The 27566-nt window shown below is 35.1% G+C and overlaps 1 protein-coding gene and 1 non-coding gene across 3 annotated transcripts in view; both read right to left on the reverse strand.

Annotated features, from left to right (window-relative positions):
• LOC126883329 (sodium- and chloride-dependent transporter XTRP3) overlaps nt 1-27566 on the reverse strand; it is a 176316-nt gene that overhangs the window by 28461 nt on the left and 120289 nt on the right. For both annotated transcript variants that reach the window (XM_050648713.1, XM_050648714.1), the window contains exon 9: nt 7760-8082. In XM_050648713.1, coding sequence (XP_050504670.1) covers nt 7760-8082 — 323 coding nt within the window. The remainder of the gene's footprint in view (nt 1-7759; nt 8083-27566) is intronic.
• Nucleotides 10062-10168, reverse strand: LOC126884150 (U6 spliceosomal RNA). Its single transcript, XR_007697869.1, has one exon. It is a non-coding gene; the product is annotated as a U6 spliceosomal RNA (small nuclear RNA).

A 27566-nucleotide genomic window follows, 5' to 3' on the forward strand; every position in this document is an offset into this window, starting at 1 on the left:
ATTTTGGACAGGATTGTTTTGGGTATACATGATCTACGAATTCAAGAAAAATTATTACAATGTGCTGATTTAAAACTAGCACAAGCTATAGACATCTGTAGGGCTATGGAAAATAGTGCTGTTACTCAACGTGAAATATCCAAAGAAAGTGAAAGTGTTGGTGTTGTGAAGAAAAGAAATGAAGAAAGCAGACCTGGATCTACAGGACAGTCAAGGTATGGTTCAAAGTATGAGAAGGAGCAGTCTACAAGCCACAAAGTTACTGACAAAAATACAGGTAACCATTATATTCAGTGTTATAAATGTGGACTTCAGCATATTAGGGGTAAGTGTCCTGCATTTTTCAGATATTGTTCTTTGTGTAACAAAAAAGGACACTACCGTAAATTTTGTCCTGATAATAAGAACAAAGTCCATGAAATCAATGATAACGATAGTAGTCGTAGTAATTCTGACACAGATTTAACTGATGAACAGGTGCTAGTGTGGACCGTTAATGAAATTAATCCGAACTCTTCAGAATGGTTCCAAAAAATTATTATTAATGGTAAAGAGAGTATTTTAAAAGTTGATACTGGAAGTGAAGTCAATATATTGAATAGTAGTGATTTTAAAAATTTAAATATTGATTATAATATGCTTGAAAATACTAATAGTTCATTGTCTAGCTATACTGGACATGTTATTAATGTTGTTGGTAAAATTTATATACCTTGCTCTTTTAAGAACATATTTAAAGATTGTCTGTTCTATATTTTAGATAATGATAAACAAAAATCTCTATTAGGCCTAAAGGCAGCAAGAGACTTTAAAATTGTTTGTGATCAGCCTAGTGTTAGTATGATAGACAATGAAACAGATCATATTATAAATAGTTATAAGAGCATTTTTTCAGGTGTAGGAAAGGTCAACAGGTATTTTAATATAACTTTATCTAGTGATGCAGTACCATTCATAAGTGGGACACGAAAAATTCCACTGGCTATAAGGAGCCAAGTTAAAAATAAAATTGATGATATGGTACGTAAAAACCTTATCGTACCAGTTAGTGAACCCACAGAATGGCAAAACCCTATTGTAATTGTTCCGAAAAATAAGGGATCTGATATTAGAATATGTATGGATCCTGTGTATCTAAATAAATATGTTAAAAGAGAAAGGTTTCCAATTCCTACTCAAGATACTTTATTTGCTAAGCTTTCAGGGGCTAATTATTTCACATTATTAGATGCATCATCTGCTTTTCTTCAGTTGCCTTTGAATTATGAAAGTTCACTTTTATGTACTTTTACTACACCTTTTGGTCGTTATAGATATCTGAGATTACCATATGGCCTTACCTGTGCACCTGAAATTTTTCAAAAATATATGTCTGAACTTTTAGATAGTGTATCAGGAACAATAACGTATTTTGATGATATTTTGGTTTTTGGTTGTTCTAAAAGTGAACATGATAAAAATTTGAAATGTGTTTTAGAAAAAATTAAACAGAGTGGCTTAACTTTGAATTTAGGGAAATCTAAATTTTGTCAAACAAAAGTAAAATTTTTAGGTCATCAGATTAGTAATATTGGCATTTCACCTGATCATGATAAAACAGAAGCTATTACAAAAATGACACCACCAAGTAATCGAAAAGAATTACAACGTTTTTTGGGAACCATAGTATATCTTGCAAAATTTATACCAAACCTGTCAGAACACACTAGTCCTCTAAGATGTTTACTTTCAAGTAAAAATGAATGGCATTGGGGACATAATGAACAGGCATGTTTTGATCAATTAAAGAATCTTGTGGCTTCAGCCACTACTTTGCGTTATTTTAACCCTGACAAAAAGACCATACTCTCTGTTGATGCCAGCCCATATGGTTTAGGGGCCATGGTCTCGCAAGATGGGTTTCCAATTGAATTTGCATCAGTGTCATTAACTCCAACCCAAAGGAGATATAACCACATTGAAAAGGAGCTTCTTGGTATAGTGTATGGATGTGAAAGATTTTCATTCTATCTTTATGGCATAGATTTTGAAATAGAGACAGATCACAGACCTCTTTTAGGTTTGTTAAAAAAACCTTTAGATGAAATGTCACCTAGGATTCAAAGACTGGCAATGCAATTAATGAGATATAAATTTTCACTCAAATATGTTCCTGGTAAGAATCTCAAAGTTCCTGACAATTTAAGTAGAGATCCTTTGAATGAAACCATAAATACTCATTTTATAGATGATGAAAATAATTTGAAAGTGTATTCTATTGTAGCAACATCAAAAGAAAATGAAAAAAGATTACAAAATGCAATTGATACTGACCCATCTTTACAAAAAGTTAAATATTATGTTTTAAATGGGTGGCCTGAGCATAAAAGCTCTGTACCTTCTGAGGTGAAAAAATTCTGGTCTGATAGACATGATATATATTTATTAAAGAATGTATTGTTTTATAAAAAAAGGTTAATTATTCCTGAAGAATTGAAGGGTGAATTTCTTGATGTTATACATCAGTCTCATCAGGGTGTAGTATCATGTAAGAAAAAGGCTCAAGAAGCAATTTATTATCCGGGATTGATGAAGGATATAGAAAACATTGTTTTGAACTGTCTGACTTGTCAAATGAGCTATAAGAGCAACAATAGGGAGCCATTAAAATCACATGATGTACCTGAAATACCTTGGCAAAAAATTGGTATTGATTTTATGACAGTAGCCTCACAAGACTTTTTAGTTGTGGTTGATTATTTTTCGAAGTTTGCAATTGTTAACAAACTAATGAACAAAACGGCTAGCAGTGTTGTAACACAATTAAAAAATATGTTTGCTATTAATGGACTGCCTTGTGAAATATTTTCTGATAATGGTCCTCCATTCAGTTCTCATGAATTTTTAAATTTTGTCCGTATGTATAATATTGAAGTAACAACATCAAGTCCACAATATCCTCGTAGCAATGGCATGGTGGAAAGAACAATACAAACAATAAAAAACTTGTTTTTAAAATCTGTACAAACTAAGAAAGATCCATTTCTAGCTGTATTAGATTATAATACAACTCCAAAACAAAATTTACCTGCTCCTTGTGTGTTGCTAACTGGAAGAAATTTCAGAACCAACTTACCAGTCAGTATGGAATTTCTAAAGCCCAGACATTCTAATAAAAGATATTTTACACAATTGAGAGAAAATCAAAGAAAACAAAAACACTATTATGACAAAGGAACAAACAGGTTACCAGAATTAAAATCTGGACAACAAATTTTACTTCAAGAAAAGAAAAGGAAATGGAACCCTGGAGTGGTTGTGGCAAAGAAAGGATCAAGGGATTACGTGGTTAAAGTAAATGATACTGATTATAGACGTAATAGACACTATCTTAGATCTGTACATTCAGAAGCACAGCAACATGCTTATGAAAATTGTGAGCAAGCATACGTGAAAGCTAGTCATGAAAATGATATTGTGACTACTGGAAGGACAAGTATGGGAAATACGAGAACAGTTCTTTGTCCAGATGTACCCGATGATACAAGAGACTGTAAAACAAATAAGACTATCAAAGATATTGATGTACCTTCAACATCTAATAGAACATCACCCATCAATGACATTAATGTACCTTCTACATCATACAGTACTTCACCTGGTTTGAAAACCTCCAGAAGTGGTAGAGTTATTCGCCCTCCTGATAGATTTACCTATTGATATATTTGTGAATTATTGTTATTTATGTACCTTTGATATATTATGTGAATTATTTTTAGTTTATTTTGTTTTTATTAAAGGGGACGTGTTATGTATGGTTCTCATGTACGCCTATACTTGGCAACGTTGCACTTGGTACACGGAACCACAAGTGACAGCTGTGACATGACAACCAGACATTGCCAGCCAACAGACTTAGGTCAGGGACTCGATGTGAACAAGAGTAACAATGTTAATTTACATATCTTTATAAAGCTTAATAAAACCTATCGTAAATAGCTTTGTTATATAATGTCCCACAATCCTAAAGAGGCATACATTACAGACATATATGTCAAAGAGGTGGCGCTGATGATGATGATGAGATTGCGCTCAGCGTGTTGTAACGATCTCTTTCAATGCGAAGCTCTCGGGTAACATTTTTTAAGATTTCGGATTTCATTTTTTAAGACATTTTTATTTGGAATCAAAACATACAAAAGATAAGATAATTAGCCTTAATTACTCGTTAAAAATATATTTATAATCTACGTATCGGACTTTAGGTTCGGACCGATGTGACGATTTTTGGTACATGATTGAAAAATACCGACGATCGCATGGATTAGGAATTACATTTATTAATATGAAATTTACGTATAAAGAGAGAACATCCCGCTCAACTCGCCAGGAGAAAAGACATGTAAGGAATTACGATTACATCTCGTATAGGATGGATAAAATGAAACCGTCGAAATCGTTCAACGCACCAAGACGACGGGGGTTGTAGGGTTTCGGAAAATGGTCGGGATATACTTAACTCACCTCTTATGTCTTGTTGTTGTTTATTATTCCCCGATCAACGCTCCGAGAATAATAATCTAACTAGGCTTTTCGTTCCGTCGTTTATACCGTCCGAGACGGTATAAAACACGTTTTGCTTAATTAATTGGCATACTCTAGACGATAAAATTTTAATATTGTCACAGTGTGCAAACCTTGATGTAGGAATGGGACAATTGAGATGTCGTTTCTGGAGGGGTGAGCTGGAGGCACTGCCCCAGCTACACGCGGGCCATGGATGCGACTCAATTAAACCTACGTTTGTCTTCGACAAACCCTACACAATCGAAACAAGACAACATTGGGAGTCAAACGTGGCAAATGCATATTGCATCTACACCGATGGCTCCAAAACGGAGAAAGGCTCAGGATGCGGGATATACTCCAGATCACTGAACCTTAGTATAAAATGGGGTATGGGCAAAAGTGCCAGTGTAGTTCAGACTGAACTGGCTAGTATCTCCATAGCCGCAAAAGAGATAACCCGGAAAGGTATAGCCGGTAAAATCCTAATAATCTGCACAAACAGCAGACCAATGTCACTCCCACACGCAAACCGTGAAAGGATGGGAAGAAGGGCCAGGATGTAGGCTTGACAAAGAAACACTAAGGAACCTTGGGAAGTCAGCATCAGAAAATTACTTGAGAATGACCAAGAAAAACCTAGTTTTTTAACTAGACATTGTCAACTAAGAAACCACCTCCACACACTGGCGCTAGTGCCTCGCCTCTGTGCTGGAGGAGGTGTGAACGAGATCACGAAACTGGCGAGCCTTGGCCTACACCTGCCTACATAGGGCAGATGTCCCCTGATCATTTGTCCGCCTTCATGGAAATGGCAGGATGGATAATTAACTAAGGACGACACCCTCCTGGGAGGATGCACAATGGTTCAATTGTGGGCTAAGTGCTGTGGGACTTGACTCACCCTCCCTACTCTACAGATACAGATGTATCATCACATTATATTTGCTGCACAACACAAAATGACATATGAAAGGAAATATTAATATTTTTAATACACCTCTAATGTATGCTACCCCCTTTGTAGCTCAGTGATAAGAAAGCTTACCTTTTGATCCAAGGGTTGTGAGTTCGAATCTCAGGGGAGTAGAGAATTTTTCATTTATGAAAAATGAATAAATGAAAATAATTTCTATTTTTGTGGGATCGGTACTCACCGAAGGGACTGCAGACGTTCGGATACAATTAGCGTCTCACTGCCTCTACCGTAGGTACTCTTACCCTTGCAAAATCCTTACTGCCTTAGGGACAATTCTCCAGACGCCATTTATTCAGTCTTAGCTTCCTTGGAGGAAGGGCTCTGAACCGAATAGAGGCTTCTCAGTACTACATGTAAGACAGACTGAGCTTGGCATTACTATTGTGTAAGAAATATTAGGATGTAATGACTAGCTATAGAGCAAAAAAAAAATAAAATTACATAGGTATAAAAAATGAAAGAAAGGAAAAAAATAAAACAACCTAACAAATTCTAACAGTCAAAAAAATATATAATGCATTAATAGCACAAAACAATTCCCTCCTGAAGGTATATTAAATTTGAAGGTATAGAACAGGTGATGCAATTCAGATATCTGGGCATAGATATATTAAGCACCCACGACCCAATAAAGGAGCTGAGGAGTCAGATCAACAAAGCATTTGCATTTTCAGGATGTCTGCGGGAAATAGTCTGGTCAAATCCGTATATGCGCACAGATAGTAAAATTAGAATCTATAAGACTTGCGTAGGACCGATCATGACATATGGCATAGAGGTGCGCGAAGACACCTACAAAATGAAACAGATGCTAAGGATTGCCGAAATGAAAATTGCCGAATTTGGACCATAGCATTAAACTATTCCTCGCCTTTTTGGAATATGTTTATTAGAATTATTATTGTTTCTGCGCAAAAAATTATAGAGGCATCGCACTGCTAAAAATAGATTACAAAATCTTGGCACAGAGTATAAGAAAAAGGCTAAATCAATATTCGGAAAAAATAGTGGGAGAATACCAGGCAGGTTTTAGAAACAACAGATCAACGACCGACCAAATATTTGCCTTAAAAGAAATACAGACTACCTGCTACGAACATAAAACAGTACTGCTTTGCTCTTCTACTTTAAGCAGGCCTACGACACAGTAAACAGACAGCAGATGTACGAACTGATGAAAGAATTGGGGATACCAAGTAAAATTGTCAGGATGGTAAAGATGACGATGGAAAACACAACAAAATAAATAGCATGGAAAGGGTATACATCCAAAAATTTGAAACCAAGGAAGGATTACGACAAGGAGACCCACTATCAACAACTGCATTCAATCTAACATTAGAAGGAATAATCAAGAAAAGCAGAATAAGCATGCAAGAAACGATATTTAAAAACGGCTACCAATGCATAGCATTTGCAGATGATCTGACACTATTAGCAACAAGCAAGAGAAAACTACAACAGTTAATGAAAAACGTAATGACCAAAGCCAAAAATTGGGACTAAAAATACATGAAAAAAAGACAATGTATATGATAATGGAAGAGATCCAAAAAGAAAAAGAAAATAAGATCATAGTACAAACAGATGGAGAAAAAACATACTCATTCAGAAGAACCAAAGAAATGAATTACTTGGGAGCCAAAATAGATGAAAATATCATGAGGGAGGGGAGATCAAGGCCAGCATAGACAAATAAAATAAAAAGTATGGAGCATTACGCACATTACTGAAATCCAAATACGTATCAAGAAAAACAAAAATCCGAATTTAGAAGACTGTTATGACTGGTATACAGTAACATACGCATGTGAAACACGGGTGCTGAAAAAGTCAGAAACAGACCTTTTAGAAAGATGGGAGAGAAAAATGCAAAGAAGAATATATGGAGGTGTGAAGATAGAAGGTCAGTGGGAAAAAGAACCAATAAAGAATTGGAAGAACTATATAACGAGCCAACGATCACGACGACGATCAAAGCACAGAGAATTCGATATTTGGGGCACATCGAGAGAATGGGAAGTAAAAAATGCCAAACATGGTACTCTCACGAAGACCAATAGAAAAGAGAAGGAAAGGCAGGCCAAGGAAAAGATGGAAGGATAGTGTGTACGAAGATCTGACATTGAGAGATGGAAACAACTAGCATTGTAAAATGAAATGTAACATTTTAGCACAAGGCGTGTTGAGCTTAATAAATAAATATATTGTTTTTGCGAAAGTAAAAGATCTTACCATCTCCTTATTCCACGCTTGATACTTCGGACTGTCCATAAACATTTGCACAATCGACGACCCCAAAATAAGCACCATTATGACTGGCGCCAAATATCTCCAAGTTAGTTGCCAATAAAGTCCAGGTCTTACTCCAGTCATTTCAAAAATGTCTTTCGTGAACTTTTCGTGTCCGTATACGTAAGTCACAGCCATCATTTCTAAAAACGCTACTACTACCAGGCCGATGGTTCCTGCAAAAGAGTCGAAGAGACTGAGCCAGTATTCACCTGCGCCTGTCGTGAAAATTAGTCCAACGAAGAAACAAACCAGACAAAGAGCAGCTGAAAAAATCAAAGTTTCTTTAGTATATGCCTACAAGAACTAAACTTACGTGCATAGAAATCGGCCCACTTAAAGGTCATTTGGTGTCATTTTGACATTTTTGATGTCATTTTGGTCATTTTTGATGTCTCATATTTCCTAAACCTGGTGGCCGATTTAAGTGATTTTTGGAACATGTTATAGCCTGATTCTTTAACAATACCACTGTAATAGTATCGTTGCAAAACAGGTAAATTTTCATTGCATACCGGGTGTACCAATCAAACTGTGTTTTTTTCTCAAAGTTCGCATCACCCTGTGAAATATTTTAGCACTTATAAAATACTGAAATTAAAACCCAACTATAACCTCAGGTTTTCTTAACATTCTGTTTTTTGATTCATTCGTTTATGTTGGATAATAAAAAAGTTAGGTACTTTAACAACTAGACATGTTCTTCATCAATACACGATGTGTCTAAATAAGTGTGACAAATTTTAAGGGGTAATTCTGCATGAAAAAATAATGACAGTTGGCTTTATAAACGTATGTCCGCAAATGAAATCCGTTGAGATATGCCAATGAAATTTGGTAGGTTTTAAGATGTAGTTATTGCACATGTTTTGATATACAATTAAGAATTTAATATTCAACATTAGCGCGCATACGTGTAATTTGACCGATCATATTACCCATACGCACGCTAATGGTGAATATAAAATTCTTAATTTTATATCAAAAAATCCGCAATAACTATCTCTAAAAACCCAACAAAATTCATTTACATATCTCAACTTGTTTTAAAGCAATAAATATATCGTCAGTTTGTAAGAAAAAAATCAGTATCCCGTATATCGGAAACGAAACATTTGCGGACATACGTTTATAAAGCCAACTGTCATTATTTTTTCATGCAGAATTACGCCTTAGTTTGTCGCACTTATTTAGAAACACCGTGATTCGATGAAGAACATGTCTAGTTGTAAAAGTACCTAACTTTTTTGTTATCCAACATAAACGAATGAATTAAACACCAGAATATTAGGAAAATCTGAGGCTATAGTTGGGTTTTAAATTCAGTACTTTATAAATGCAAGAATATTCCACAGGGTGATGCTAACTTTGTTATACATTGTTGTATATTATATTATTGTTGTATACAATGAAAATTTACCTGTTTAGCAACAATAATATTACAGTGGTATTGCTAAAGAATCAGGCTATAACATGTTCAAAAATCACTTAAATCAGCCAACAGCTTTAGGAAATATGAGAAATCAAAAGTGACCAAATTTTTTAGTGGGCCTATTTCTTTGCACGTAAGTTTATAATTTTATTATTAATTTTATTTAACATTTTATTAGGTGCAAATTTACAATCTACTCTAATAACAACGCAGAGTATTTAGCAAATAGTAGAACAGTTTTGAATCGTGGCAAGCTTTGGACACCATCCATCGACGGTTCTCCAATACACCTAATCAGTTAGGTCTTCTGGCCATGTCCTTTTCAGTCTTCTTCTCACAAGTGGCGGCTGGTAGAGTTGTTTATAGTTTGATTTTCATGGTCGAAATTTCTTTCTTGGGTTTTGTTTGTATGTAGTTTAATAACATCTTCAATGAATGGTACCCCAAGGTCATTATGGATAGTTATATTGGAAACGTACCATGGTGCATTTGCTATCATGCGCAGCGTCTTTGATTGGAAGGTTTGCAGTATTTTAGCGATGCTCGGTTTGCTGCAGCCCCATAACTCTATACCATAACTCCATATCGGCTTTAGTATAATTTTGTATTGTAATACTTTGTTTTCTAATCATAACTGGGATCTTTTATCTAGCAGTCAGTACATTTGTCTGACTTTTAAGTGTAGTTGTGCTTTCTTGGTTTTGATATGGTTCCTTCATGTCCATTTGTTGTGCTTTCGGTCCAAATGGAGCCCCAGGTAGTTGGCATCTGATTTTAAGGGGATAAAAATATTATTAATATAAACTTTTTGGCAAAAAATGTGGAACGTTCACGATTTTGCGTGTCATCCTTGCTCAGGGGCCATGCTAATCTTCTCTGTATCGTTCCAATTTTAGTATATGTACCGCCAAAGTAAGTACTATTATTAATTAAAAGACAGGTTATGTTTCATTTTGGTTCAGAGATAATCCACCATCCCATATGTCCATGTTGGTCTCTCCAGACCTCTTCAATGGGGCTACATAAACAACTCTGAATTGAAACGAAACCAAGCTGCCTATTTAAGCAGAATTATAAAAATAATTCGCGTATATTGCACGCTGTAGCGACATCTATTAACGAAAAGAAGTGAGAAGTTCCAGATGTAAACAATAAATGTGAAAATTCTCTTAGAACCGCTTTCTGGTATCATCCTTAATCTCCGCCTTTTACAATTTATAAGGCAACGATACGACGAATAAAGAATACGAAAGAGACTCTACAATATGCAGTCACATTCCGTCTATTCGCCTAGGAAAAATTCCAACGAAAGTTAATTCCGTGTACTCAAAATTCATGGGTAGTGTGTAGGAACTCCTTGGAACTCATTGGATAGTCCTATCAGGGAAACTGAATCATTCCCTGCCCTCCACAGATTCCAGGTGTTTCTTGGCCCGGGAAACTAGTACCTGCTTAGGGTCCCTTGTCCAGGGTTACGGATGAAGACCACAACGGCAGCCACGGCGGGGAGGGAAGCCTTCGGTACGGCGAGGATAGCGGAAGTGGCGACCCCGGATTTTAGCGTTAGTATAAAAAACACATGGAAATGGGAAGCAGCATTTTCGTTACTGTGTTAAGGTGGAGAAAAAGTTTCGGAACAGTTTAATACGGACACCTTTAGGCGACAATTACCATATTAGATTGATACGGCTAAAATACTGAGATGGGGAGGCAACGGGAAACCACCCCATTATAATCCCTACTAAAGTTATCATCAAATCAATTAGTGAAACGAATAACATTACTGATCGTGGGCTGCGGAACTCAAGATCCCACAGGGGAGGGAATACAAAATTAAACCCAAGGCTTCCCAGGTCGCTAGCCACCGAAATCCCTGTGAGCAAATCATCACCAGACATAAGATAAAAATGAAGAATCCGTATAAAATAGCTACATGCAATGTAACAACTTTATATGAAGCCGGTAAGCTGAGAAATCTACTCTCTGAAATGGACAGACTAAACATTACTATCATGGGGGTGAGTAAAACAAGATGGCTAAACACAGGGAATTTCTTAGCAAACGGATACGCCGTTTATTTTTCTGGAAAGCAAGACCATATGCATCGAAACGGAGTAGCAATAATAATGAAACAGCATATTAGTAAATATGTGACTAACTTCATCCCAATGCGCAATGTCAGACAGAGTAATTTTAATAAAGCTGAACGCTAAACCTGTAAATATAAATATCATCCAAGTTTATGCTCCCACTACAGATGCAGATGAACAGAAAATTGAAGAATTCTACCATCAAATAGAAGAAGTGCTAAAAAAAAAAAAAAAAAAAAAATAATTTCACATAAAAGTTGTGAATTCGAAAGAACGTTTATGTTTGTTTCATCGACTTCGAGAAGGTATTCGACCGAGTACAACATGATACACTCTTCGATTGTCTGCGGGCAGCAGGACTTGACCACTACGATATAAGACTGCTGAAATACTTATATTACAATCAAGTAGCCTCTATCCAAATTGGAGACAGTCGTTCTGAAAAACTACCGATAAAACGTGGAGTACGACAAGGTTGTGTTTTATCACCCACGCTTTTTAATCTGTATTCTGAAGAAATCTTTAGGGAGGCTTTGGATGACAGACCAGAGGGAGTAAGGCTAGGCGGAGAAGTAATCAACAATATTAGATACGCTGACAATACAGCCATTCTTGCTGAAAATCTACAAGATCTTCAGACACTCCTAAATCTAGTCAGTGAAGTTATCGGAGAGGCCTTAAAATCAACATTTCAAAAACAAAGTGGATGGTAGTCCAAGAAGATTAATATAGATCAGGGTCAGCTTTCTCTTGATGGAGAGGAGTTAGAACGGGTGAATCATTTGAAGTACCTTGGCAGCTGGTTAAATGTAAATTATGACTCTGATGAAGAGATAATAACTAGGATCGAAATATCACGGAAAGCTTTTATGACCTGGAAACCAGTTTTATGTATATATGTATACATTTATATGTATATATGTATATATATACATTATGTATATATGTATATATTTTATGTATATAAAATTTGAGTAAAATCAAAAATTAAGAGACAGCCTATGTTTCATTTTAGTTCAGAAATGATCCACCATCACCATACGTCCGTTTCGGTCTCTCCATACCTCTTCAGTAGTGCTACAGGAACACCTCTGAATTGAAACGAAACCAAGCTTCCTATTTAAGCAGAATTAAAAAAATAATTCGCGTATATCGGACGAAAGAAAAGAAACGAGAAGTCCCAGAGAAGAAGGTGTGCATATAGCCCTACTGAAGAGGTTTGGAGAGATCAAAATGGACTTATAGGGATGGTAGATCATCCCTGAACAGAAACGAAATATAAGTTGTGTTGAATTTTTTAAATTTAGATTTAAAACAATAAATATAAAAATTCTCGTGGAAACACTTTCTGGTAACATCCTTAATCTCTGTCTTTTACAATTTGTAAGGCAAGGAGACGACGAATAAAGAAGACGAAAGGAACTCTACAATATGCAGTCACATTCCGTCTATTCGTCTAGGAAAAATTCCAACGAAAGTTGATTCCGTGTACTCAATATTTGATTAAAAGAGAGCTTAGAGGTTATTACCACCCAGAAATGTGGCTAGTTTTAACTACTCGTCAAGATATTTGATTAATGATGGTCAGATTAGACCGAAAACGTTTTGAAAAAAAAATTTAACCCGTTTGGATATTTTTTAAACTTGTTATAAAAAATATATATTCATGCATTAAAAGTTTTTACACTTTTTACTATATTTTTAGTTTTTGTAAGTACCTATATAGTCAACTATCTAGAAAATTCCCTTTTAATGTTTTTTTGAGAAAACTAACTTGATGTATGGTGTATGTGAATGTAACGACTGCAACATTACAGACTAAAAGCCAAGAACGTAAGGCTTGTATTGGATCTAATATTCCCTTTAAAAGCTTCCATTAAAAATATGCCTCCTTCATGAGACTTTTTTTATTCGGTTATTCAAGTCACGTTGGACTACTTGTCTAATTCGGAAAATTTTCAGGAGGGGGAATTTTCTTAATATAGAGGTTTCTAAACTTTGGTGCGTTCTATAACTGGAGTACCCTTAAAAACGTTTCAAACAATGTTACCAGTAAATTTTAAGGATTTTTATCAAACAATCCTGCAAAAAATCATCATTTCTGACTTATTCAACCCTTTATAAAACGGGTGCTTCCCCCAGGCACGTAGCCAAGGGAGGGGTTCATGGGGTCCGGACCCCTCCCAAAACTGTCTCGGCTTTGGTACCAATGCAGCAAGTTTACCACAAGGTATTAGATACTATTTTTTTGAAAAAGTGAACGAAATTATTATTATTTTTTGCTAGGATTATTTATATTTTTATTCAGTGTACGGATCAACTTATATCCTATTTAATCATCAGATTTACCAAAAACGAAAGTATTCTATCAGCATTTAAAATTCTTTTACTTTTTACTTTTTATAGAGGACCAGGTCGTGTACTCTTTTCTATGGAATCCTATATTTCGGTAGTAGCCACTAACATCGTCAGGGGCGCTAAAATGATATTAAAAGGCTACAGTAGCGATCAACAGGTAGCAACAAACGCGTTCCAAGATTGCGGCTCTAATTTTGAATATTTTGTCGAGATATTTGGCACACATATTCGTAATATAATAAAGAATGGCGGTACAGAGCCCAATTTCAGAAATATGTTAGTACGTGGAAATTACTCTATAACTAAACAAAATATTGAAAAAAGGAGCCTGTACCGCCATTAAGAAGAAAAAAAAAATAAACTTTCTTCAAATAAACTTTTTTATCCCATACCTAGATTTTGTGGAATCTTGGAACTACTAAAATTTTTTATTTCTAACAAGAAATCGAACATATTACAACCAAATAACTAATTAGGCAACGTAGAGAAATTATCACTGTCATTTTGACAAACCTGCGTCAGATTTTCTCAATTCTCTTCTGTCATCTTTATCGATATCTGTTCAGTGCAGTAGTGTGTTAATTTAAGAATTCGTTTTTGTTGTTTCATAGGAAAGTAGTGTTTATTGATAGTTAATTTAATATATATTTGTTGTTGTTGTAGGCCTCTTTGAAAGAATAGATTGTTGTTAATTGTGTGTTTTAGTTATATGTAGGTAGGTAAGTATATTTTACGTAAAAATATTTCGAATTCTAATGCGAGTATATAAAGTTTTAGGAGGATTTTTGAAGTTATACTTCTTTACGCGCGATATGAGGGTGAATTTTTATATGTTAAAACCTACGATCCCGGCGCATGCGCATTATAACTTTGTTCTGATTGGATGTTCAAATGACATGTCAAAAATTATCCAATATGGCAGCTGTAGCGCAGCTGTGGTTTGGACGGTTGACGGTTTGGTTATGTATAGTTGTTGCGTTTTAAAATTTGTGGGAAGAGAAACAACAAAGGTTAGTTAATAGTTATACTGTCTTTTTAAATAGTTTTCATATTATATTTTTGAAGTTATACTTCAAAATGTTTTAATTTATGTATGTATCAGTCCAGAAAAGGTGTGGAAAGAATATATTAGTGTTTTTAAAAATAGTTTTCTACAAACGTGTTAAAAATGCAATTTTTAGGACTCCATAGGAGCGTTAAAAATGCTACTTTAAGGCACTAGTGCTATAAAAATTTTAAGGCACTGCAGTTAAAAGTGAATTGTCAAATTGTGAAACGTCAAAATATTTATATTTCATTTATTAACATTAATATTAATAATACAATTTGCGCAATTTGAAAAAGGTGGTTTAAAAGGTTTTTTATTATAATTTTGTGTCTTTGGATTTGTCTTCCTTGGGCGTAAAATAATAAAATTATATTTCACTTGTCACCGTGATGTATAATTATGTATATCTGAAAGGTAACTAGCATGCGGCTTGATGGCCTTGTTGGTAGAGCATTGGACCAGAGATCAAAAAATCGCGAGATTGCGGGTTCAAATCCCGGACGATTCATATTTTTTTCTTTTTTTTTTAATATCTGGCATTGTTAAGTTTTGGTTCATTTTTGGTAATTATTGTTAATTTTTTGTATTGTAACTGTTAAGTAGGTATATTTATTTCGTTGAAATTATATTATAATAGAAGTATAACTTCTTACGTGCGTAAAAAGTACACACACATTCTTTTTTTATTCTAAAAATATTATCAATATTTTAACAAAATGGAAAAAGTAAATCAAACGAAAAATAAAGTGAAACCTTCCAAGAAAAAGTCCATTAAAAACCGTGTCAAAATTATGCGAAAATTAAAATTTGTTTCGCTTCACAACAAAAAATGATTATTTATTATTGTTTTATTATTAGATATTTCATGCAAATACCTACCTATCTTAACATAAAATTTTCACCCATTTTGGTTTATTTTTATAAATATCTATGTATTAATAATAAAATCGTTTTCTATTACTTCCATTTAGCGCGACTATGATATTGTCAAAATATTAATCTTAGATAATGTCAAAGATTACCACTGTTGCCAAAGTTTATGATACTATCTCCCGAAGTTATATTTTGTTGCTACCTGTTGATAGCTACTGTTTACTCTTAAAGATACAATGGTGAAATTAGGTATTAAAAACAACTTACTAGGGTGAGATTGTCGTCACATATGTAGATGTTATATCCTACCCTAGTTTTTAATACCTAATTTCACAATTGTAGCTTTAATATCATTTTAGCGTCCCTGATGATGTTAGTGACTACTAACAAAATATTATAGGATTCCGTTCTACATTCCGATTCCGTACATTATATCTTGCCTTTAGTAAAAGTAATTTGAAATTTTTTTAAATGTAAGTTTTACATGTTTAAAATATCTTAAATTTAAAAATATTTGTCCGCAGATTGCTCGTTTACACTATACCCAAAAGTTTGTCGTTATTCTTCTTAGACGGCTAGGGCATAAGTAGCATACTGTCCGTTTTCTTTCGATAGGATTATTCGGTTGAGAAACTGATTGTATAGTTAGAATTTCGTTTATGTCCTGTCGAATATTGCACCGTAAATTTGATATAAGGTTCGTTCCAAGACGACACATTTGTACGATCCCTTGAACCGCCACGAAATCGATCGGACTGTTTTAATGCGCAGAATCGACCTTGAACGGTTTTCTTTCGATCTCGATCCGATTACCGGTACGTAACCCTCTTGGAACGAATTCGTGTACCATTTCAAGTTCGAGTTGCGCCTGAGCAATTTTCAGTGCGAGTACCACTAGTAGTTTGCTAGATGGTTAGAAATTAATATTTCTAATGTCCACTTTACATCAACAATAAATTGAACAAGAAATTGACAAAGTTATTCAATACCAAATTTGACGAGTACAAAATGTATGGTTTGTAAAAGAAAGTGAAATAATTTGATGAAATAGAACAATTGGATATGTTTTATTTTGTCAATTTTCTTTTTATTCACGGCAAAATTGGATGTAGAATTGTGTTTTGTGTAAGCCAAATTTGACCTTGAATAACTTTGTCAATTTCTTATTCAATTTATTGTTGATGTAAAGTGGACTTAACATGTTCATTAAACATCACTTCAGCTTCAAAACCTTCCCCAGAATCGATATCTGACATTAAATCGTTGTCTTCTATGAAAACAGAAAATAATAAATTATCCATTTTTATAAGATTAATTTGAAAAAAAAAAAGAATTAATAATTATTTAAACGGAAATCAAGATTCACAGGTACTAATAGCGTAAATTGTGGATTATTCTATTATTGAATCATCAGCTGATCTCATAGCAGTGACCAGTAAAAATGAAAACAATCCTAACTGCGCAAGTCAGTACAAATAGTTTCTGCTTGAAGGCATGTATCAAAAGGGCCGTTCAGTTACCGATTTCGAAGCGGTACATGGATCGCTTGGAACAACACGGTGTACGATACCAATCATCGTTCATGTTCGCTTGGAACGCATTTTTTATAATGCGCATGACGAGGGCAGTACGAAGGACGGTTTTCATGTCACTTGGAACGCGCCTTTAATCTTTTGCGCATCTATGACTCAGCAAGGCTTTTGCCCAAATCAAACATAAACTGAGAGTGGAAAACAGGCTTCCTATTTGTTTTGTGCGAATTATGGCAGTATATCACATACGATTGATAGTACTTATGTTTATCATTCCCTAAAAAACACACAGTACACAGTATCCATGGTAATGTTACGGTATCCAGTATCCATGGACCGATTTTGTCAATTCCTTCGTATAAAAATTTGTAAGAGGTAATCCTCCGGTATCGAAGTTTTTGCCAAGATAGGGACTGGCATCAATCATGTATTTGGAGAATGAATCGCAAAGCATAGCAATCTTTATGCCCGAACATAGACGGCTTATGTTATTATCGTTAACACTAAAGCGTCGTAATATTTACGACAGAATACCTAATTCACACACTTCCGCACAAAATTTAACTGACGTTTATACACCAAAACGTTTACCTACTAAAGAACTGTGGAACCCAAGTTCTTGGGATTTTGCGTTGCTGAGAAATTTCGCAAAAAATAATTCAGCGTCGTATATTTTATGAGTATTAGTATTCTAGGGTTAAAATATTTTTTTTATAAATTTTGCATATGGATCTAAAGTTTATTCTGAGTATTTTTTTCAATACCTTACCGTCTAATCTAACAAAAAATTTGAGTTGTGTTTGGACCCCCTCAAGTACATTTCCTGGCTACGTGCCTGGCTTCCCCCCTAGTGGGGGGCACCCGTAATAAAATTGTTACCCTCACAGCTGATTTTCGCATGATTCTTTGATAAAAATATGTACAATTAACTGGTAATATATTGTCCTACAATTTTTTAGGAGTACTCCAGTTGTAGAACGCACCAAAGTTTAGAAACCTCTATATTTACGAAACGCCACCCTCCCGAAAATTTTCCGAAATAGAAAAGTTGCCCCACTCGACATGAATAACTGAAAAAAAAAATCTCATGAGAGAGGTAATCATTTTTTTAAATGGTGGGCCCAAGATCTATGATCACTTTAAAAGATATTTACAATACAACGCAGTGACATTTTAAAAAATTATTAAGAAAACATGTAAGATTTTAGGTAAGTAGAAACCATGAGATTTAAAAATATTTAAATGCGTACTTAATGCGATTTAAAAATATTTAAATCCGCCATCTATTGAGAAATAGCGTAAAGAACTGTATACTTATTATAGAATACATTTACGGTACAGAATTTCTCTGCTACTCCATATACTGAACGTCAAACTAGCCCAGTAAATGAACGGGAAATTCGGCGATACCGTCTAATTTTCAGGGGAAACTCCGAATTGCATGAAAATTTGGATTTAGGTTCTACTTGCCCTCCACTTCAAAGTTGAAACTGTGCCGCTGGTTGCTTTTACTTGTGGGGGTGACTGTCCCCTTCTCGGGGGTGAAAAAACATACGTTCAAGATAAGACCGGAAATGGATAAATTGACTGATTTTAAGCAACTTTTGTTTTATAGAGTTTTTTACTTAAGTCAATACTTTTCGAGTTATTTGCCATTGAAAATGTTGATTTTTCGACAAACAAAACTACGTTTTCAGACGGTTTTTCGCAAATAACTCAAAAAGTAAATATTTTGTAAAACAAAATATCCTTAGCAAAAGTGTATCTTATAAAAAACCCAAAAAAATGGTGTATCAGTAAAGTCTATCAATCAAATAAAAACAAAGTTGTAGCTCATGAAAAATACGTTCTTATTCGTCTAATACCAAAGCGAATAATTCAATGTGAAATCACCGAAAAATTAAGCACTTTTCGGGAAAACCCCATTTATACTTTTTTAAAGTGTTTATAAAAAGCTTTGTTTCGATTTTTATATGATCTGTCAGTCTCACCGGTTTAAAGTGTTTATTTTTGAAAGGGTTATAATTGAGAAAGCTTGAATGGGTCACTAATCACGAGTGTATGCAAATTTTGAACAGCCATAACTTAACCAATTTTATCTTCCGGAGAAACAGAATGAAACTAGCATATTTATAATAGCAAAACCTACATTTTTTTACTCTTTAAGATTTTTCTTATCAATAATACTTTTTAAGTTATTTTTAAAAAATTAAATTTTTCAAAAATTTAAAAAAATTTTTTTTTACTATAAAGCCAAATGTTTTCAAAAATAAGAACTTCAAACCAATCAAACTTACAGATCATATAAACAATACACATACAGTTAAAATAGATGGTACAGTTGGTACAGCCAAACGATTAATTTTATTTAGGGTGCTAAATAGAGGGAGGTTTTCACGATTTTTTTTACCAAAAAAAAAGGGGTCAAATTTTTTCAGTGTAACTCGTTTATTTTTGATACTGCAAACTTTTGCAAAAAACAAATAATAAGCTTTTTTTCGATACTTTAAAAATGTTAATAAGGTTTTCCCGAAAAACGCGCTTCTTTCTTCGGTGATTTCGCGTTGAATTATTCGATTTGGAATTAGACGAATAAGAACGTATTTTTCATGAGCTACAACTTTGCTTCTACTCAATTTGTAGACTTTACTGGTACACCATTTTTTTCGTTTTTTTATAGGCTACACTTTTGCTAAAAATATCTGGAGGGACGCCGGTGTTCAACATTCCTCCATGGAGAGTTTGGAGTAGTTCCAATGTCTCTTTCCAGCGTTTTGCACTTGCAGTAAGTTCAATGTGTCGCTAAGCCTTCGATAGCTAAGAGGAGAACTTTTAATGAACCGTAAGATGCTGTAATTCTGGCCTGTTGAATTGTTAATGTAAATAAAACACTTTCTATTTTGCTATGACTGTAATGAAGTTGAAAAGGGCAAGAAATAGAATTTTACATGTGAACAATTGAGTTAACAACTTATCCGTGAAAGACGCCACTACACATATATTTACACTTTGTACCGGCTTTTTGCTAATTGCGGCGTGAAGAATTCTCTTCGAAAAAGCGTAAATGAAAAGAGGTTTTTGCGTACGTTCTTAATGAGTGTTGATAGTTGACTGACTGTTGCACCCCGCTCTTTCATCCCGTTAACAAATATTTCCGTTGGGTGCTTTGGGTAAAAGAGAGGGCGGAGATTAACATTCTTGGAAATTTTCTTCAGGCACTGCGTAATGAAATTATTTATGGTTGTTACAGAGGCGGCGCGGAAATTTGTTGTTGGTGAAATAGAATTTATTTTGGGTGGAGAATACAGTTCTCCAACATTCCCCCCGGCGTTAGAGCCTTGTGGTCTAACCTACTCTTCTTTACCTTGATTAGGGAGAACCGAAATTTTAGAGATTGCCCTTGTGAATTGACCATCGATGGTCTTCAACTTGACCACTCTGACTTTGCCATCTTGCCCGGGCATTGTATCAACTACCCGTGCTAAAGGCCATTTTAGAGGAGGTACATTATCCTCTCTCAGAAGAACTAAGTCATTGACTTTTACGTTTTCCCTTGGTCGGGACCATTTTGGAGAATTTTGTAACCGGTTCAAGTAATCAACAGACCACTTTTTCCAGAAACTTTGTTGTATTTTTGCAATTTGCTGAAACATGGATAGTTTATTTTCCGGAATTTTTTGTAAGTTTTGCTCAGGATGCGCTGACAGGCTGGAGCCAATTATAAAATGCCCAGGACTGAGAAAGGTGTAATCTGAAGGGTCGCTGGACATGGAACAGATAGGCCTTGAATTCATCACAGCTTCAATTTGAACCATGACAGTGTAAAACTGTTCGAAAGTGAAAGAAGAACAGCCTATTAGCCTACGCATATGATATTTTGCGCTTTTTACTGAAGCTTCCCAGAGCCCAGCCCAATGAGGAGATCTAGGGGGGATAAACTTCCATGAGGTTTGATTTTCAGAAAGGTATTCCATAATGGTTTGAGAATTAGACTTATTTTGAAAAAATTTGTATAAGTCATAGAGTTGGTTTTTTGCACCAGAAAAACATGTGGCATTGTCACTGTAAATGACGGTTGGGTTACCACGTCGGGAAATGAATCTCTTAAGTGTTAATAGAAAGGAAGAAGTTGTTAGATCAGAAACAACCTCAATGTGCACAGCTTTGGTCACCATGCACACGAAAATGGCTATGTATGCCTTGATTTTTGGCGCTTTTCGGAGTGAAGAAGATTTTAACAGAAAGGGTCCACCATAATCTACACCCACTTTTTGAAAGGGTCTTGTTGTAATGGACAACCTATCTTCAGGTAAATTACCCATAAGCTGTTGTGCAGGAGCACACGAAAATCGGAAACATATGGTGCAGTTGCGAATGATTCGTTTTGCTTCCTTTAGACCATTGAGAGCCCAGAATTTCAAACGAAGATTTGAGAGAACTGTTTGCGCACCAGCATGTCCCAATCTGAGATGTTCATTTTTGATGATAAGATTGACGATAGGATTATTGGATGGGAGCAGTATCGGATGTTTTTGCAAATAGTCTATGTCGGGACAGTTCGTAAGTCTGCCTCCAACTCTGAGAAAATTAGAAGAATCTAAAAATGGTTTTAGTGACGTGAAGTTTTTATTCGAAATAAATTTGTTATTTTTAAGCGCCGAAATTTCTTTTGAAAATGCATCACCCTGTATTTTCTTGATGATGAAATCCATTGCATAATTTAACTCCGCAACAGAAAGAGGTTCAGAAATTTTTTGTTTTTTACAATTAGAAATAAAACGAAATACGTACGCTACTGTACGTTTTAAGCGTGAAATATTTGAGAAACGTGAGAAAATTTTTATCCAGAAATTTTCCACGTTAGAATTTACCACGAGGCTTATTTTTCTTTCCTCGGGTAGGTTTTCGAGAACTTTGTCATTTACTAGATTGGAAACATTGAAATTTTTATCTCGCAAGCATTTGGGACCTTGCCACCAGAAGTCGCTATTGAGAATTTCAGAACCAGACATTCCTCGAGAAAGAAGCTCTGCGGCATTTTGCGCAGACTTTATGTGAAGCCATGTAAAGTTTTGAGTCAACTCTTGGACAAGAGCTACCCGGTGAGCCACGAAAACCGACCACCGACTTGGATGACTTTTACACCACGACAGAGCTACTTGGGAGTCTGACCAGAGGCTGACTGAAAGAAATTTTATAGATTGATTTTCAAAGATAGAAATTATTTTTGCAACAAGTTTTGAAAGAAGAACCATTGCGCACAGCTCAAGCCTAGGAAGTGTTACCGTCTTTAACGGAGTTATCCTTGATTTGGAAGAAACTAATGCACAAGAGATGGTCTCATCCGAATAGAAAGTTCTTAGGTATACGCATGCGCCATAAGCTGCCATGCTGCTGTCTGCAAATCCATGAAGCTCAACCTTCAGAATTATTTTTTCAGAAAAATAGAAACGAGGAATTTTTAATTGTTTTAATTGTGACAAGTCCTGTAGAAAGTTGTTCCAATCGTTTAGAATAGTTTTGTCCGAAATTTCTGTGTCCCAGTGAATTTTTTGCAGATAGAGTTTCTGCATAAGCATTTTGCCTTTAACAATAAACGGATTGATGAGTCCCAGAGGGTCGAAACATTGCGCTAACGCAGATAGGATTTTTCTTTTTGTTATTGGTGGGCAGAAATTATTTTCGGGGACGGAAATTGTTATTTGGTCTTCCGCAGGGTCCCATTTTAGGCCTAGAACCTTACTGGAAGTGGAATCGAAATTTAGGTCATATTCCTGAGTAGTATTTTTTGAATGTTCTGGGTTGATTTGTTGCAGGAATATGGATGAATTTGAATGGAATTTATGTAAAGTAAACCCATGGCGGTTTAGAACAGAATTTAATTGCTGAAGTATTTCGAGCAATTCTTGAATATTATTTGACCCACATAAACCATCATCTACGTAGAATTGGTTTTCGAGAAAATGCGAGGCCAATGGGAATTGAACTTTATTTTTATTTGAAATTTCTTGCAAGACTCTCGTCGCAAGAAACGGGGCGCTATTCGTCCCGTATGTGATAGTATTTAATTGAATACATTTTATAGAATCGTGGGTATCGTCCCTCCATAGAATATTTTGTAGAAAGCGTTGATCTTTGTTGATCCACGTCTGTCGAAACATTTTTTGAATGTCACAGGAAAATATGAATTTGTATTGCCTGAAACGAACCAGAATGTCGAATAAATCTGGTTGAACCTGATACCCTTTTAATGAAATGTCGTTCAGACTTTTTCCTGTAGAGCTTTTACAACTAGCGTCCATGACGACACGCAAAGTTGTACTTTTATTTTGTTCGTTGATGACACATAAATGTGGAATAAAATATTTTTTGTCCGAATTTTCATTTACGAACGAAAGAGGTACATATTCAGCATGCCCTAAAGAAATATATGTGTCAATGAAATTTTTGTACTCGAAAAATAATTTTTTATCTTTTTGGAATTTATTTTCGAGTGAAAGAAAACGCCGTTTGGCTATAGAAACTGAATCACCCAGTAATTGGTGTTCTTGTGCACTTTTTAATGGAATATCTACTTCAAAGCGTCCATTTTCAAGGATCTTTGTTGTAGTTTGAAATATTTGTTCGGCCAGCTCGTCAGCTTCCGACAGAATAGGTTTTTGAGAAAGTTCTTCCATGTTCCAGAATTTCGTGAGCAGCTCGTCCGTGCTACACGTAGAAAGTAGAGCAACATCTCCAGAAGCATTGTTTGCTACTGCAGGTGCCGTCAAGTGAGGAGCAATCACGCCGGCTATTAGGTACCCCAGATGAGAAGCCTGCAAAACTGGAAGCCTAGGGCCCAGAGGAATTATGTCAGGAAGAATTAAGTCGTAGTACAAATCAGCCCCAACCAAGATGTCTACCTGACTAGGTTTGTGATATGAATCGTCGGCGAGAAAAACGTCCCTTGGAATTGGTAATTTTTTGTAAGAATGCGGAACTGTGGAAGATTGCAAGTAATATTTTCTAAGATGCCACATGAAATTTTGAAAGACTTTTTATTATAGTTAGAATGCATTTTTATGTTGACCATCTTTTTTGAAACCGAATTACTTTGGCCTATGCCAGAAATGTTTAGAGATATGTCATATGGCTTGTAGCCCAGCCTATCAGCGAGACACTGGGTACAAAAGCTATTTTGACTTCCCGTATCGAGTAACAATCGGGCCGTTAAAGGTTTCCCGTTTTTGTCGAAAATGGTTACTTTGGCCGTAGCTAGAAGTATGTTTAAATTTTTTACGGACAAGGCAGAAAAGGAATTTGTAAAAGGTTCTTGCCCTTGAAACGAAGGACCTTGAAAGTTTGAATTTGACGAATGTTCGCGTTCGTAATTGTTTGAATTTGTAGAAGTGGACGGACTTTCATTTTTATGGGTCGTAGAAAAAGTATTATGTTTACCCGAATTATTATTTGGTGCCAGAATGTGCAAATTTGTATTATGGCGCCTTTTACAAACGGTACATACATGTTTTGATGAACAATCTTTAGAATTATGCCTACCTAGGCAATTTACGCAGAGACCTTTTGAATTCACGAATTTTATTTTGTCATCATGCTGAATGTTTTTGAAAAAGTGACATTTGTAAATTTTATGACCTTGCTTTTTGCAGAAAATGCAATAAAAATCAGAAACTAAATTATTTGACGTATTATTTTTATCTGAATCCTCTGATGTGTTATTACTAGATGCATGATGTGAAACTTTCACGTTTTTGGCTTGCCTAGGATTTGTATTTTCCAGGCTTTCCAGAACAATGCACCTTTTTTCAAGAAATTTAAGAAGAACATCCAATTTTGGTACATCTGAATGATTTCGCTCAGTTTCAAAAAGTCTCCTTGTTGAAAAATCTAATTTGCTTTCTAGCAGGAAAACTAAAATTATATCAATGAGCTCTGTACTTGAAAATTGCAAATTTTTTAGCAATTGCATATTTTTTGTTACGGTAGTTAGAAAATTTCTGAGGGCTTGCGGTGAGCTGTTTCTCAGTGTAGGAATGTCTATAATTTCTGTTAAGTAAGAATTTATGATTGTGACCTTATTCTGATAGCGGTTCTTTAGAATATCTAAAGCAATCGAAAAATTTTCATTTGTGACTTTCAAAGAATCCACCAACTTAAGAGAATCACCCTGTAGGTAACTTTTCAAATAAAGAAACCTTTGGATGTCAGAAAGGGACTGATTTTGTATTATCAGTGTGTCGAAGAGCTCAAAAAAACTTTCGAAGTCCCCTATTTGCCCGGAATATTTGCATATGCTTATTTCCGGGAGCTTTACGGCCACTTGCTTAGCGGCAGCGACGCTCCCTGTATTGGTAATATCCAATGCTCTAATCGAACTTTGTATTTTTGACAGAACCGCAAAATAATTTTCTTCAAATATGGCACGATCACATTTTTGAGAATCGTCCAGGAATTCAATTTCATCCTGTACGTTATTGTAATCAGAGAACAGGTCTTGTAATCGACCTTCTCTTGTTTTGAATGAGAAAACATCTTTTTCCGAGTCATGGTTTGCTTCTAGCCACGTTTGAATTCTATTAACAGAATCTAGAATGGAATGCTTTTTGTTTAATAATTTACTTAAACCTTTTTTGCTCATTGTAATAACTTTAATTTGTTTATTTTTGAATGAAATTATTAATTATTTTTGAATTTTAACAAGCATGCAATATTAAACCAAAAATTCAACCCTGAATAGTTCTTTAAATAGTGTTTAACTTTATTAGAGTAACATTTCGCAAGAGATCTTTGAAAATTAACTTTTTGAATTTACATATATAGAAAAGTTTATTTTGTACGTCACCCCTGGGCTCTTGGTACTTGAATGTGGGCTGCTTTTCCTGGAATCAGCTAGTCCTTGAACACCACTTCTTGAAGTAAACTATTATCACTGTTTTTGTTCACAGAATGTTTATTTGTCCGTAGAATAAATAACGCAATCACTTTGTCTCTTGGAATTATTGTCTATTCGACGAGAATATCCGAAAAACGCGACACTTATAATGTCTTTTAGAAAGAGTTGGCATTAGCCAGAAATGTTTTTTAACAAAATAATAGAATTAGATAGAAACTTGAATTGAGTGTTTTTTGGCCAGAAAAGTTCGGTCGATGGATCAAATGTGGCTCTAAGGGCCAAATTCGGCTCTTAGAAATAAAATCCGGTCTCGGAGGAACAAAATGGAGGGACGCCGGTGTTCAACATTCCTCCATGGAGAGTTTGGAGTAGTTCCAATGTCTCTTTCCAGCGTTTTGCACTTGCAGTAAGTTCAATGTGTCGCTAAGCCTTCGATAGCTAAGAGGAGAACTTTTAATGAACCGTAAGATGCTGTAATTCTGGCCTGTTGAATTGTTAATGTAAATAAAATACTTTCTATTTTGCTATGACTGTAATGAAGTTGAAAAGGGCAAGAAATAGAATTTTACATGTGAACAATTGAGTTAACAACTTATCCGTGAAAGACGCCACTACACATATATTTACACTTTGTACCGGCTTTTTGCTAATTGCGGCGTGAAGAATTCTCTTCGAAAAAGCGTAAATGAAAAGAGGTTTTTGCGTACGTTCTTAATGAGTGTTGATAGTTGACTGACTGTTGCACCCCGCTCTTTCATCCCGTTAACAAATATTTCCGTTGGGTGCTTTGGGTAAAAGAGAGGGCGGAGATTCTTGGAAGTTTTCTTCAGGCACTGCGTAATGAAATTATTTATGGTTGTTACAGAGGCGGCGCGGAAATTTGTTGTTGGTGAAATAGAATTTATTTTGGGTGGAGAATACAGTTCTCCAACAATATCTTTTTCGAGTAAATATTTACTTTTTGAGTTATTTGGGAAAAACCGTCTGAAAACGTAGTTTTTTTGTCGAAAAATCAACATTTTAAATCGCGAATAACTCGAAAAGTATTGACATACGTAAAAAACTTTATAGAACAAAAGGTGCTTAAAATAAGTCAATTTATCCATTTCCCTCCTTATTTTGAACACGCGTTTTTCACCCCCGAGAAGGGGTAAATGTCACCCCCCAAGTAAAAGCAACCAACGGCACAAATTCAACTTTAAAGTGGAGGGTAAGTAGAACCTAAATCCAAATTTTCATTCAATTCGGAGTTGCCCCTGGAAATTACACTCCAAAACGGTCATTTATTGGGCAGTTATTAAACTACGCATATAATTTTGCACCTGAATCGTTGTTGATTTTAAGAGGATCGGTACGTATTTTCGGCTGCAATGCTATTCAAATGGGGATTCATTTTTTTCAAATCCTGAGAAAACTAATAAGTATTTTTGAAAAATTTAAAAGCAGAATGAAAGATTACGTTATTAGCGAGGGCCGAAAGTCCCTGAGAACTTCTATAATGTTTATTTTAATAAGTTACAGGGG

Source organism: Diabrotica virgifera, chromosome 4 (genome assembly GCF_917563875.1).
Source record: "Diabrotica virgifera virgifera chromosome 4, PGI_DIABVI_V3a".
Classification (NCBI taxonomy): Eukaryota; Metazoa; Arthropoda; class Insecta; order Coleoptera; family Chrysomelidae; genus Diabrotica; species Diabrotica virgifera.